Consider the following 15,814-nt stretch of genomic DNA (forward strand, 5'->3'; position numbering starts at 1 on the left):
TCTAAACTGATTCTAGTCAAAGTTTCCAGAAGTCGATAGGTCCCAAGAATGTTTCTCACAATTTGCCTCTCTGCATTGATTCCTCAGGTCAGATGAGTCCTAGCAACAAATTAAATGCAACCCAGGCCCAGAGCTGTTTTCTGAGTTGGAGTAGTAGGGCCTGTGTTCTGGAGTACTTCCACTGCATTTTAGAACATCCATAATATGTGAGAGATAATCAACAAAATGCACTGCTCCTTGGCACAAGATACCTACACAGACTTTTAGGGCAAGGGGTCATGTCACTTTGTTAAGGCTGATGACAGTTCTCTTGTCTGCATGTCATCTGAAGGAAGCTCATTGCCTAAAATGTGCAGTGAATACTCCCAGGGTAAAAATGAGGTTTTAAAGTATATATTGTGTGGCCAACCAATCTACCTAGCAAGATGTAGAACTGTTTTTCACTAACGAACTTATTTTTCTTATTTAAATTTTACAGTGACAATTGAAATGTTGGATCTTAGAAGAAAAAAGTCTGGAAAGGTAATAGGTGAAGGACAATTTGGTAGAAAAAGCAGCATTTATCTGAGGTTTCTTTTTATCAGAGGAAAGAAATCAAGTTACTCAATTGTTTCTATAACTGAAAAGAATAAACTGAACTTGTTTGACCTATGGCACCCTATGACAAATTATGCAGAACTCTCAAGGTTGGAAGTAGCATTAGAATAATGTTTTCTTTCCAATTTATTTCCTTCTAATTATTTCTAATTATTTCTAACTATTTCTAATTATTTCACTTTAGTACCTACTGATTTTTAATTAAAATGTTTTAACAGAAGGAGGACAATGAACTTACTTCAACACTGGTGGTTGCCAGAACCCTCATCTGAAAAAAAAAAAAAAAAATGTTGTCACAATAACAAGTTAGCAATTAAATTAAAAGTCTGAACACAATCAGCTCTCCTGTATCACAGGCAGAACAGAATAATAATAACCAACAGAAAGTTTGCAGTTAAGATCTTCTGAGAAAGATCTTTAACGTACCTAGTGTCTGTTCCCCTATGTACAGTCAGGAACTTAAAACCTCTCTTTCTCTCACAGTTTTTTCATGGTTTGTTTGTTGGTGTTTTTTTTTTTTTTTAAATTGAGATGTTGGAGTGAGCAAAATAAGTAAAAAATACCATTTTTTATAGTGGAGTACAGATCAGCTGTACTGATGGAATTGTGCTTCTAATGGTCCTTCACAGCTAGAACAGTTTCAACTCCTGTAAAAGGCAGGATGTGTCATACAGAAAACCAAGCTAATGCTGGCCCAGATGACATGTCAACTAGTGCCAGCCAAATACCAGGTAGAGGTAGCACTTTAGGCTGCAAATGGGAATGCACATATTGGTACAGCATCCTTCAGCAAATTTAACTATTGGTGGACAGTGTAGCATGTGACTCAAAACCTGAAGTGTTTAAAGTCACAGGGTGGTAGGCATACCTGTCACCATCATCCAGTACAGACAGGGTTACCTTTTTTGTCCTTTAACAAAACTATTATTCACTTTTCAAAAGCCGTTTCAACCTTCTGCCTTCTGAAACACCCACAGATGCTTTTTCACCTCCTCTTGCCCCTGCCCCTCATCAGTAATTAAGCAGTGGTGCCTCATTCCCATCCCAGCAATTCCACATTTCATAAACCAAGAAGCTAGGATCAAAGTCTTTCTTCCCATAGAAGTGTGATGCCCAGTGTCATCATGGACAGTCTTTGAGCAGAGTTTAATATCCATGCACTGTTATCAGATTTGGCTTTATGTACAGTAACATTAAATAGAGCGTGCACAGAGAATTTTCCTTAAGGCTGCCTACTCCTACAGGTCTTCTGTGCTGATCAAGGCAGCATCCATGCCTGAGAACCTGAGAAGGGTAAGTAAGTGTCTCATGTTCTAGAGTAAACAGGAAATGGTTGATAATGCAGAAATGCATACAGGTGTTGAAGCATATTAGGTCCACATTTGTTGCAGAAAGCAATGCTTATCCCTCAGATAGAATCATAGTATCATTTAGGTTGGAAAAGACCTTTAAGATCATTGATTCCAACCATTAACCTAGCACTGCCAAGTCCACCACTAAGCCGTGTCCCTAAGTGCCACAGCTACATATCTTTTAAATACCTCCAGGGATGGTTACTCAACCACTTCCCTGGGCAGCCTGTTCCAGTGCTTGATAACCTTTCAGTGAAGAAATTTTTCCTAATATCCAATCTAAACCTCCCCTGGTGCAACTTGAGGCCATTTCCTCTTGTCCTATCACTTGTTACTTACGAGAAGAGACCAGCACCTACCTCACTACAACCTCCTTTCAGGTAGTTGTAGAGAGCGATAAGGTCTCCCCTCAGCCTCCTTTTCTCCAGACTAAACAACCCCAGTTCACTCAGCTGCTCCTCATAAGACTTGCTCTCTAGACCCTTCACCGGCTTTGTTGCCCTTCTCTGGACACGCTCCAGCACCTCAATGTCTTTCCTATAGTGAGGGGCCCAAAACTGAACACAGTATTTGAGGTGCGGCCTCACCAGTGCCAAGACCTGGCTGGTCTACAAATGAGTATTTCTTTGCCTTCACTTCAGTTTCCCATAGCTGTAGATATGTAAGAGATCATGGGATTTCTTATCACAGCAACCAGGGTTAACAAAAGTCTCCAAGCCCTCTTTTAGTCAATAATTAGATTCACTAGCAATTTACATAGCAGATGACAGAAGACTGTCACTGGTGAAATAGGAGATGATCTTGAAAGCTATCCTGATGTATACAGACTAAATTAAGTATTCTTAATGCCATCTAACATGACTGACACTAATTATTTGCTGATAAAAAATCTGATTAATTCTTATTTAACTGTAAATCAACAAGCAGTTATATGGTTTGTAACTTCTTTATTGTTCCTATTCTTATTTGTAAATTAGGGTTTTTTTAAAGTTTTTAACTATTCTCAGTTTCTACCCAGTATCAAATAAAAACTCGTTAGATTGTCAACTGACTCCAAGGATATAAGACAACCATTAAGGAAATCGTCAAGTTATATTTGCTTTCCAAAGAGCAAAGAGAATAATACTAAGCTGATCTTGAGGAAAGCTTGGTTGCACTGGACATCAATTTACACCAGGGTGAATGAACAGAATATGGCCCTGTCTCTTCCTCCACATGTATGTTTCTTACTAGTCAAATGCCCCAGAAGTAGCACAGTTAAAATCTGTATTATATTAGATTCAGTAATTATATGTGACCAAATATTATTCATTCATGTACATGGAACACACTGACTTCTGTGGGATACATGTGCATCCCAAGAACACCATATGTTTAATAATCTTAAAAATGCAACAATTATGCAAAAACAAGCCTCTGTCTATTTGTTAATGCACTGCTCATGAACTCATATTTTGGCCTCTCCATCCAGAGCACAAGTCCCACCAAGCAGCATTTTCAGGGCAAGCATCTTGATATTCCCTTACCAATATGCTGCAAAGCCACAGTAGACAAAACAACTCACCAGCTGAGATTTCAAGGCCAGGTCTCTTTAAATCCTTGGTCTTTGAGAGAAGAAGATTGATGCAAAAGATGCTAACTCCATATTTGTCTGTGTGATGTGAAGTCATATTCTAGCAATAGGACTCAAATGACTGCAATGCTAAAGAACTAGAGTTTTCTCTTGCTTGCATCAAGATATATCAGAGCAATTCTAATGAAGTCAAAACTCATTTGCTCAGATTAGCTGAGACAGAGATCATGAGTAAACTGCTGTTGCAATGCCTTAGTCATTTTCAGAACATACAGTTTTATAAGTGGGATTTGAGGTCCCTAATTCACTGTGTTAAGCAGCTGGGTGTAAAATCATTCACAATGCAGTCACTGATGTCAGAGTGACATCAGTCCAGTCTATGAGGAGGTAGCAATTCAACTCGAAAACCGTATGGGGAGCTAGGGGGTGGGGAAGAGAGCTATTTTTAACATTATACTTTGTGAAATTATTTTTCGTAGGTGCGTAAGAGGGATAATGCTCTGGAGGACAGAGAACTAGGCTTTCAAATAAATTATTTCAGTATTTACCAAAACTGCAGTACTGCTTTGTTGTTTAATCATCCACAGGAATCCTTTCTTGCTTTACGAGCTCCTGTCATAAGCATTATGCACTAATTAGCTAAAACCCCTAGAAAGCATTAGTGCTGCTTTAAAGCTTTATTGCATTGTCTGAAACAATTTTTAATCAACTGGTTGTATTAAAATTGTACAAATGTAAAGTGCCAATGAGCATAGATGTGTGATGTACCTCACAGCATCTGGAAGTGCATACCTCTAAATAGTAATATAATTATCTGGGAGACTCATTTACAAATTCTACTTTAACAGCGTCTTGAGACTGAACTTCTACTTAAAATGGTACAGATCTCCTTACAATTTGCTTATAAGGGGAGTAACTGTCAAGTGAAGCAGTGTCATACAGACTGTCAGAAAATTCAAGACTTTCAAGGTTCTAGATGTTGCTGTATTAAATAACTCTTCTTTGCAAACAACTGATAAACGTTTCTGTCCATTCTAGATATTCTCAGTAGCTTTAGAAAATACTTAATTCTCTGGTTTCCACTGTTTATGCAAAAGTTAATTCCAATAGCATATTTTGTATTCAGGGAAACTTTTTCTAAAAAGAAACACAGATTATTTTCTATTAAACTAAATTCTGCTAAGAATGTCTTTTTCTACTTTCTATCAACTTCTGTGGACTGTTCAGTAGGTTTATAATTGAAAATAACAATGTATATTTCCTAATGTACTTAAAAAATATAGAAAAAGTTAACTGTAATAAAAAAGATATCTAGCTTTTTTTTATGGGTAAGTTTGCATGCTAGATCACAGTTCACTCAGTTCCCATATATACTGCCTAACGGAATAATAAAAGAGTTTGTTTGAGTCAGAATTACCTGATTGTTAAAAATAGTTAGCACTCCTTTCTGAGAGGATGTTATTGTGAAATCCAGATGAGGCACCTTCACTATACCCTTAATCACATCTTGTCTCTTGACAACTGTCAATGACAAAATATTACTTTTCATCTTACAGACACAGAATATCTAAACAAATAGAACCATAATATAAAGAACATTTTCTCTTCCTGAAATGCATATTGGTACCAACTCCAAGGCAATAGTGCATTAGATCATAGATTATCCAATACTTGATTTAAATAATCATGTTGCATTTTTAAATATCGTTAATGCATTATGGATGTGCTAGTTCTTTCTACGCTATTTAAAAAATACAGAAAGGCAAAGAATAACTATAGACATACAGACATAAATAAATAGTCTGAGTCAGACAAATTCATAATTTAAAAATAATTTAGGAAAATGGAGAACTGGGCAAGGCAGTAGTGTTACGTTCAGATGTAATGAGTTTAGTGAAAAAACACGTATTCTGGAATACATAAGAAGAAGAAGAAGCAGCATGAATAATAAGCAGACATGTGATCTTATCATTGCACTTTCAATAAAGTGTGCAACACACAGCCTTAAAAAAAAAAATTAGTTTTAGATACAAGATGAAGTATGTCACCTGCATGAGTAATCTGCTGTTTTTCAGATACAAGGAAAACCATGTTTTCTTCTTTCATCTGGGAAGACATGGCATCACTTTCTCCTATGAAATAGCCAAAAATCTAAACAAAACAAAATAGAACAAACCAAGCAATTTATAACAAAATAATACATCTGATCTTTTGCTTCTACCCAGCAGGCAGAACACTGCCCAAAGAAAGGGCATCTTAGAAATCACTTACAGCTGCATAAATGGCTTCTGCTGACTCCAACATGGAGATAGGAGATCCCAACAAGCCCCACCCCATAATGTCTACCAGAGGTTGACAAAGAGCATAAAAGATGAAGCAAAATGCAATTTACACATCTTTCAGATGTTTGCCACTAAAAACACAGAGCTTTCAAAGTGCCAGCTACATTTGGGAAAGAGATGCAGAGGTCAGTTTCCCAAGTCATTGATAAATGATAGCTGTTAGACTGTCCAGGATAGGTCTTTTAAATATTGAAGCCAGTAAATGACTACGGGTAGGTCCTAATTTAACTAAAGAGAAGATTTAAAATTACTTTAATTTTTTTTTATAATAAAAAAGTGTCCTTTGAGACGGGTATACTGTTGTGGAGACAGCTGGAAACTTAGGAAACCCTTCAACATGGAGGTAGTTGAAAAAGAGAAACATCAGGAAGATAAAGAAATAGGAACACTCACACAAGGTTATGGAAATATATTTGGAAGATTTTGTCAAGCTAAAGAGAGGCAGATATGGAGAGGTAAATTTGAGAAAATTAGATCTGTGAGAGGAGGAAGAGAGGAACAAAGGGTCAGGGTAGAGTTCTGGGAAAGGGGGGTGGGGGAGAGAAAGACAAAGATGATAAAAGAGAAATATCAAAGGAACAAAGTGATGTGTATCCCCCTTCCTTGACTTTCAAGATCGAGGACATGCTCAGCAGTGCCAAAAGCAGCAGGGGAACTCAGAAGGACAGAGATGAAAAAGAAAAATAAAAGTTTCACTTAAAAGGAAAGAAAAGGCTAAGGAGGATGAGAAAAGCAAGCGGGACTTGGGCTGATGAAGTGTTAAATGGAGTCAACTTAAAAATAAAAAAAATAAAAAAAGAGGAAAAGCTACAGATATGGGTGGAAGAAAAAAAGGGTCTATGATTCTCACCAGTAAGTAAATATGTACATCTCTGAATATCAAGAGGTGAAAAAGAGATAAGGAGACTTTAGAGCTGTGGTACAGCTGCACTTATAAGCCTGTGGCATTGTTAGAAGGACAAAGAACACTGGCTTCATTCCTGACATTAGTAACTCTCCAGGATTACCTGAACCATTTTGAAACTCTAGAGTTTGTCAGAGAAACAAAATTAAAAAAGACCACCACCACGTCATATGTCGGATACAAACCAATCCCATTTTATTTTATTAGAACTCATTCAAATAAGCCTGGAAATATCTGGTTTGATCCAATCATTACAGATTGGATGTTTACCACAATTATGGCAGATCAAAAGCTGATGCTGAAGTTATGGTTGATGTAAATTGGGCTTAGACAACAATCAAATTATCAATGCAACAATTAGTCTGTTTCAGTGTAAGCTAAATCTGGAGCATTCCAGGATTCAGCAGTTTTCTTATTTTAGTTTTCATCTCTTTCTCTGTACCCAGACTACCCATAAAACAAATCTACCCATAAAACAAATCTCCTGAAAGGAGCTTAGCTTTATGTTCCATAATGTATAGATAGCTTGTAATATATATCACCATCAGTTTTCCCACTAAACAGAAAGAAAACAAAAAAGCAAAAAACTCACTGCAGCTTTTCAGTGCAGTATTATATTTCAAACTGTGCTGGATAAGGCCGTGTCAAGGTGAAGAAATCAATGTCTGATTGAAGCTGATTCAAATAGTCTGATCTTTGTCTATTTCATAACTGAATTACCACTTCCATCATGGATGACTTTCCAGTTACTTTATGTTAAATATTGCTCCCCACAAGAGAAAATAAATAAAAAAACCCACATTAACACTTTAATCAGGATTCTTTTGAACAGAGAAATAACAAATATTTCTATTTTACTCCCTACAGCACTCAATATAGTCTCACTGATATCCACCTTCTATATGAAATGCAAGCTGTGAGATGCTGAAGATTCATTAAATACTACACTCCTCTTTTTTCAAGAAAGTTTACACACAGGGCAATTTTAAAAGGCTGTCATCAGTCAGCTCACACTTGGTAAAATTTGAGGAATGCTCATAGAAAGAGTTCTGAGGAATTTTATCCCAGGCAAATCCCACACAGATTTCATAAGGAAACTAAAGGGGCTTCACCTCTTTTATTAGACCACATGCTGTGCTTGCTTGTGTAATTACTGCCACACCTATACAAGAGATTATGTTACCTCTTTCCAATCCCATACAAAGAGCAGTAAAAAGTTTGAAATGATGTAGAGAATTTTGGATAGTACAAGAATTTGAGTAGTGCTCTAATCATGCAGTACTTCTGCATGTCTGATGGCAGCTGGCCATTTCAAGAGCTTGGCTCGTATATCATGTGCCAGCAAATCCAGAAATGTCTTTCCGCCCCCCCTATTTTTAGAAAGTTTTGAAGAAATGCTCAGCAAAGCCAGGACTTCAACTTTAAGTATCCTCTCATGTTGAAAGAGGAAGGAGGGAAGAATAGATGGCTTGTAAGTAGTAGGAGACATACAAAGATAAAAGATTTCAAATTTACCTCTCACAAGGTGAATTTAATAACAGAGGAATTGGATGTGGCCTAAAGTTCTATCTGTTAAAGAGGGCTTATTGGCAAATTCACTAGAAGATGGTTACATGATGTTTGATGTCCTCTACAGCTATTTCACAGATTTCCTGCAGGCACTCCTTGAAGAAAATCTTTAATGCCTGACATAAGCAAAGTTTGTGAGTAATTTAACATTGTAAGTAAAAACAATGTTAAGAGAAGTATTAACCAGAAATGTTCCCTTAGAGAACCTTACTAAATTGAAAGGACCGAACACACTGGTTTTAGGATGATATTAGGAAATTACTTGATAGCAATTGTTGATAACATGTAAAGAATAGGTGTTAGGTATCTTCAAGGTTCAGATAATAACGTGATGTTCCAGTGTAACATAAAATGAAAACATGCTAATGAATTTATAGTTCATGCCACTTGGTAATACCTTGCCTTATGGCTTTAAGTCCAGCAAGGACTTGCCATATATGCAATGCTACCTATGCTATCATAGGAAAGTTACTGTGTGCTGGAAGTTATGTCCCATCTGCACAATTGGGTCTTCAGGTAAAAACCAAACAAAATCTTTTAGTAACATATGATGATGGATGCTCTTGACACAGACTGGCTCTAACAATGTAAAAACCAGTCATTTTTATAGAACAGTTGCTTGAAATGCTGTCCATGGGAAATACCTTAATAAAAGATACTTTCCTAGAGCCAAGTGTTCATAATTTCTCATAACACATGCAGAAAAAGAGCACCTTGTTTAAAAGAAATAAGACAAAGTAGTTTTCCACAAAATGTGTAAAATTGTGGATAATATGGAAGTATCCTTTTTAGGTGGGTTCAGAATTTACAAATGGATAGATTAAAAGTCCATCATGGGATACTAAACACAGAGTGCAGTTGCAACTCTGGCACAGAAAATCCTTAAGCTATGTGCAGCCAGAAGCTAGGAGGGGTAAACCAGATCTACTATTTCATAGTTACCTCATTTTTACATGCTTTTTACAAAGATTTGGTATTTACCACCATTAGAGACAGAAAAATGGATTATATGGATCTCGCCCATCTACAGACTCAAATAATACATACAAAATTCACTGGTTAAAAAACTCTCTACGAAAATGCTGCCATACCTCTAATGCTTCACATTTAAAGTAAAGGCCAGATTCATCTCTGTGAAAAGGGGAAGAGGAAGGAGAGGAAGCATTTCTGATGGTTTAGCTAAAGATAGACTTATCCTCAGAGCACATATTGCATACTGTAGTCATAAGACATTTTGCATTTTGTCAAGAAGCCTGAGGCCAATGCATATCAGTGAAGTAGTTCAGGAGAAGACCTGGACGTACACAGGATCCATGCTCCAGATCCTCCTGCCTGGTCAGGAAACTAGTATATCAAACTTTGTTTGAGGATAAGCAGTTCTGGTAGACAAATCAGTGCTCTTTCACAAAACAAGCAGGAAAAATGTTTTTATTTATTTAGGTCATGCTTTAACATGTATTCACGTGCATCTGCATAACAGGCTCAAGGATCTTGGTTCAGAGACAGCAGGGGCCAACTTCCTCAACTCATGTAAACCAGTGGCACATAATTAATGTTTAATAAGAATTTTGATTTGCAAGTTCAGCTGATGTGCCAAACAGATAGATAGGTGTAGGAAAGAAAAGTAGTTCACCTACAAATAAAAATGTAACCTAACCAGGCTTTATTTAATTCTTTCCAATTAACCTCCCTTATCAGACCTCCAATAGCATGCCTTTATAAAGACAGATACGTCTCACAGTTTGAAAGAGTGGAATAAGAAAAATCATACATATTTGGAATAAAAAATAGTCCTGCTTGCTGAAATTACTGGACTGATTTTGTAACCAGCACAGTATCAGCAAATCTTGCTCTTAAGAATCTGCTAGAATTAGCAGCATGGATTCTCTCATGTGTTAAGCTGTTTTGCATGATTTATTTAGAAGTCTGAAATTAGCCAGAGATAGTCAGCAGAAAATCCAATACAGGGAACCTCTTAGCAAAAAGCTTGTAGAGACAACGCTGCCATTTGCAAAATACCCACCTGTTTACCCACATGAAAAAGGGCGGAAAGGCAGGGCTCAGCAAAGGTCTTCCATACTTAATCTTTCACTGATAAGATGGCCTGAAAGAACTAGTCCTCACTCTAGTGAAATAGGTTAGGGATGCCTCTAGGGGTTATTTTCATATTTACAACTTCCACTTACACTAAATACTGATCTGCTGATGCTCAAGCTTCACATTCCAGGCTTTGGCACTAGGAACATAGGATTTTTCTTACTTAAACTAAAATTATAATAGCATAGGGCACAGAATAACACAAGCTAGAAAGAGCTACATTTTTACAATATTACAGACTCCTTCAGCTCCCAAGGCATATACCAGAAAGGACATCATCACTCAAATTTCACAAAAGAAATTCCAAAGACAGATTTTAGCCTCCTATCTTCAAACGTCTTCCCTGGAAACTTGCATTTAATCAAGAAATGGACACATGCAAGTTTCTAAACTGTTTACTATCAAACTAAACATGGAGCCTCTTTCTTTCTCAACTTGTTAAAATTAAAAATAACTCCTTGAATAGGATAACAGCAACAAGTAAGTTACTCTAAGCCAGTTCTTCAATTTAGTTTTTGTCTAGATCAACCAAAACAATGCATTTTGTCTAATTTTATAGCTTCAAAGGCATATCTCTTTTTCAAATATTTTTTTTTTTTTTTAGGAAATGAATAGTGGCCAGGATAAATAACAACATGAGAGGCCCCAGTATGCCATGGAGCTCATGAACAACAGACTCAAGCACAACACATAATCAACAGCTAAATACTGTTACCTTTTAAGATTCTAATTAGTTGTTTATATTTAATAAAGCTTTACAAATCCTTACCTCACACCATTCTGTCCTTGCATCAAGGTTGTTGCTAATCTTCCTGAAAAAGGTCTTAATATTATGATCCTTGACTTCTGCACCAAAAAGTGTCTGTGTGGTTGTATAGAACTTATCATAGTCTATCTCATCTGTATGGGAGGGACAATATCCACAGAGTTAAAAACTGGCAAGCTACAGCTTCCTTCCTTATCCCCCCTATCTCCTGTTTTATTTCTCCTTCAATATCAATAGCATGCAAGTTCTAGCTCCTCACACTGTATTCACTAAATTTAAAAAAAAAATAAAATAAAATTTAGTCTTAATGTTCAGTCTTTTCAAAACTACCTGATTTGCAGTGCATGACAGGAAACAGATAGATAAAATAATAGGTGAAAAATTCTCTCCTTTTCTTTCTTCCCTTACTTTCATACCATGATTCTGGTTTGTTGATTTGAACCTGAATGGTGTCTAGGATAAACTTTATCCTTTCATGCAACCATAGCCACTTACATTGAGAAAAGCAAAACTGCCCACATTAGGTACAATTAAGCAACTAGATTTACATAATTCATTGGGTTTGTGCTTTTACAGATCACTAGAAACATCGCATTGTGCTAACTTGTATATGTGGCAACTCCATCAATTATATTTTGTGAGCAATCACCATAGCATTATGTCTTGACCAGAAGTCAACAGGAAAAAAGCATTCTCATAGCATAATCTGCCTATTTCTTGTAAAAATCAAGAATCACAGTTTGAACATTAATTTGAGGTCTTTCTTATAGTCTTGTCTCTATGACACCTTCTCTCCATATGAAAATTACACTTTTCCATCAGAAAGAGTATCTCTTACCATCATCTTTAATATACAAGCCTAATCTCTCCTTTGTCTTCTGGGTTACCATTTTTTCAACTAGTTTCTGGAACTGCTTCAAAGCATTCTTGAAATCCAGTAGTTCAAGAGCAGAGCAACTCTCCTTATCACAATCCTTTTCAGACATCCTTTATTAACAGAGGACAAGGTAAGAGGGAGATCTCTTCTTACACGCTGGTCCAAGCCTTGTTTTGCTCCTTAAATCTTAAACTCCCACATGGGTTCATATGAGATGCAGCTGCATGACAGGTATACCAAGCACTACATAATAAAAAAGAGGTGACTCTGGCTTAGCATCTCAAGCTGGCAAACATAGTAGTGAATTGTTGATGTCATAACCCCTCATTACATCACAGAATCCTACTTGCTGAGCAGCCCTAGGTCACGAACCAGGATCACTAATAACCTGGCATGTGAGATTATTTCATGATACCTTATGCAATTGGTGGCTGAACAGGCATGAACTTTCTCACTTCCAGAGCCAGACAAGGATTTCATCATGGTTCAATTCTGCTACAGCTGGCACTGCTTTAGCAATATGAGATCACATTCTCCAGTAAGAATACACCTTTGAGACTAGCTGTTGCAAGTTTATCATATCTTTCAGACTTTTGTACTGAATGAGGAGGAAGGAAGATTATACCAGTTATCTCTATTATCTTCTTAAGCATTGTATTATTTTCAAGTTTTCTGCCAAAGGCTGCACACCAGCTAACACAGTTAGGAACAGCTACGTTGTGGATTCCCTTGGATCCACATATCATTTGGTGAAGAATGATGGAGCCAATTCTCTGTTTATATTTGCTCTGTGACAGGAGAACTGAGACCAGCCCAATGATATTGTAGCAAGTGCTACTGCTGCAAGGCTTGGCCAGGGATCTCAATCTAGGTGGGGATGCCTGGTTTTACAGTATCAATAAGAGCATTTTACCAGGGATGTTATTAATAATTATTCACTTAGTACAAAGAGGGCAAAGACATCCAATTCAATCCAAAAAGAACTAGAAAAGCACCTTTTCACAGTATGTTCTTGGAAGTAACATTGAATGTTTGCTTCCTTAGTAAATCTCTCTCCATTTCTTGAATATATGTCTTATTGTCCTCTTTATTGTATTCAAAATCCCTAGTCAGTGAACTAGAACTTTGTCCTGGTTTTGGCTGGGATAGAGTTAATTTTCTTTCTAGTAGCTGGTATAGTGTTATGGTTTGGATTATAGTATGAGAAGAATGTTGATAACACACTGATGTTTTCAGTTGTTGCCAAGTAGTGTTTAGACTAAGTCAAGGAGTTTTCAGCTTCTCATGCCCAGCCAGCAAGAAGGCTGGAGGGGCACAAGAAGTTGGGAGAGGACACAGCCAGGGCAGCTGACCCAAACTGGCCAAAGGGGTATTCCATACCATCTGACGTCACGTCTAGTATATAAACTGAGGGGAGTTGGCCAGTGGAGTGGATCGCTGCTCAGGAACTAACTGGGCAGCAATCAGCGAGTGGTAAGCAATTGCATCACTTGTTTTGTATATTCCAATTCTTTATTATTGTCTTTTTTATTGTTATTATTATCATTATTATTTTCTTCCTTTTTGTCCTATTAAACTGTCTTTATCTCAACCCATAGGTTTTACTTTTTTTTTTCCTTGATTCTCTCCCCCATCCCACTGGGTTGAGGGGAAGCGAGCAAGTGGCTGTGTGGTGCTTAGTTGCTGGCTGGGGTTAAACCATGACAAACGTCCAACGTAGAAACCCAATTACCCTGCAGAAACCTTTTTTTAATTGCATAAATCATTATGATTGAGATTGCAAGAAATCCAATGATGGACTGGTGGAGGTTTAGTTATCTTCAGCTGTCCAATTGCCTCTCCCTCAAGCTCTTACAACCATTCAAAAACTCCCTTTACTTGCCTTACTGAACTTCCAGTCAAGTTACTGTTTCTTTCTTTCTCCTAACATACAACTAATAAGCCCAGAGATTAAGTATGGCTCTTAACATGTGCCCACCCAAAGCTCAGCTATGTGTCTTAAATGGTTACCGTTTTGAAAAGGGCCTGCATTTAACTCCTTAAAGTCAGAATACTCCTATAGCAAGGTACCACAAGGACATTTCTGTTTTTTTTCCTCGGGGCATACTTAAACAAAAGCAGGATGGGGCTATTCAGAAAGCAGAATTGCAGCTACCACTTTCTTTTGAAACTGGCAGCCCACAGCACTCACTAACTGTCGTGGTTTAACCCCAGCCAGTAACCCCAGCCAGCAACTAAGCACCACGCAGCCACTCACTCACTTCCCCTGCACCCAGTGGGATGGGGGAGAAAATCGGGAAAAAGAAGTCAAACTCGTGGGTTAAGATAAGGACAGTTTAATAAAACAGAAAAGAAGAAACGAATAATTATAACACTAATAAAATGACAACAGTAATAATAAAAGGATTGGAATATACAAATGATGCACAGTGCAATTGCTCACCACCCACCAATCAACACCCAGTTAGTCCCCAAGCAGCAATCCCCTCACTCCCCCCAGTTTCTATACTAGATGTGACATCACATGGTATGGAATACCCCTTTGGCCAGTTTGGGTCAGGTGCCCTGGCTGTGTCCCCTCCCAACTTCTCGTGCCCCTCCAGCTTTCTTGCTGGCTGGGCATGAGAAGCTGAAAACTCCTTGACTTAGTCTAAACACTACTTGGCAACAACTGAAAACATCAGTGTGTTATCAACATTCTTCTCATACCTAACGCAAAAACATGGCACTCTACCAGCTACTAGGAAGACAATTAACTCTATCCCAGCTGAAACCAGGACACTAACTAATCAAAATTGTTTGATATGCTACCCAATGTCTTGAGATCAGACATAATTATTGCCCTGCAAGAGCACCAGTCTCTGTGTTATATCTATGTTATCTTTCTATCCTGCTACATCTTAAATTCTTTACTGAATAGTGGAACCCTAGGGTATCCTACTGGAGTGGCAGAAAAGTGAATTTATTTTTCCTCTAGCTGAAAGAGAATTAAATCCAAACCTATCCCCTGAATAAGAAAGACAGTGACTACTGAAGAAAGGGCAAGTACCAGTTCTTGTTGGAATATTCTAAAGAATTAAGCTTCATTCATTCTTTGGAATGATGTAAAAAGCTGTCTTTAAAGCATGGTTCAGTGCAGTGAATTTTAAGAAGGAAGCATTTTCCTGAAAAAACAGGTGCTTGAAAAAGGAGTTTTATGATTTGTACCTGTGGTCATTAGTAGTCTTCTATTGACTAAACAGTCACAGTTTAAAAAAAAGGCTGTAAGTATCAGTGATTAATATGTTAATTACTTTGGATCATGTTATTATCACAGATTCTTTGCATATGGAAGCTAGTTACCTTGCTCAGGGTTCTAGATTCTATGCTACACCTCAGATGATCAACTTTCAGTTCCTACAACCCTTTACTGAATCTGACCCCTCATGCTTGATAACATTTTGCAAATTGTAAAGGCTTACCATTTTTTGACACTGCCATGTGAGGCAGTGTGTTCCACTGTGAAGTCACCATATTCTTGTCTTGGCTCTGCCATTTCTTCTTTCTTGGTAAACTTATCAGGTTGCTAAAATCTACCTGTAAAACAGGAACAATATTCCAACCCTGAATTAGTTCCTTTAAAGTATTACTAATCCTTAAAAATTAATGTCCACATTTTATGTGTGTAGTATATGCAGTTCCTTTTGTATCACTACACTATGCTGACAAATTCTGGCACCGTTCCGTTTATCACACTA

The 15,814-nt window shown here is 37.4% G+C and overlaps 1 protein-coding gene across 1 annotated transcript in view; it reads right to left on the reverse strand.

Annotated features, from left to right (window-relative positions):
* WDR64 (WD repeat domain 64) overlaps positions 1-15,647 on the reverse strand; it is an 83,045-nt gene extending 67,398 nt beyond the window's left edge. Inside the window, exons 1-6 of the mRNA XM_069800642.1 lie at positions 15,539-15,647; positions 12,039-12,187; positions 11,204-11,334; positions 5,571-5,673; positions 4,940-5,043; positions 836-865 (exon numbers count right to left, since the gene is read on the reverse strand). Of these exons, the coding sequence (XP_069656743.1) occupies positions 836-865; positions 4,940-5,043; positions 5,571-5,673; positions 11,204-11,334; positions 12,039-12,187; positions 15,539-15,612 (591 nt within the window). The 5' untranslated portion in view covers positions 15,613-15,647. The remainder of the gene's footprint in view (positions 1-835; positions 866-4,939; positions 5,044-5,570; positions 5,674-11,203; positions 11,335-12,038; positions 12,188-15,538) is intronic.
* Positions 15,648-15,814: the final 167 nt, after the last annotated feature.

The sequence above is a fragment of the Haliaeetus albicilla genome, chromosome 13 (assembly GCF_947461875.1).
Source record: "Haliaeetus albicilla chromosome 13, bHalAlb1.1, whole genome shotgun sequence".
In the NCBI taxonomy this organism is placed as follows: domain Eukaryota; kingdom Metazoa; phylum Chordata; class Aves; order Accipitriformes; family Accipitridae; genus Haliaeetus; species Haliaeetus albicilla.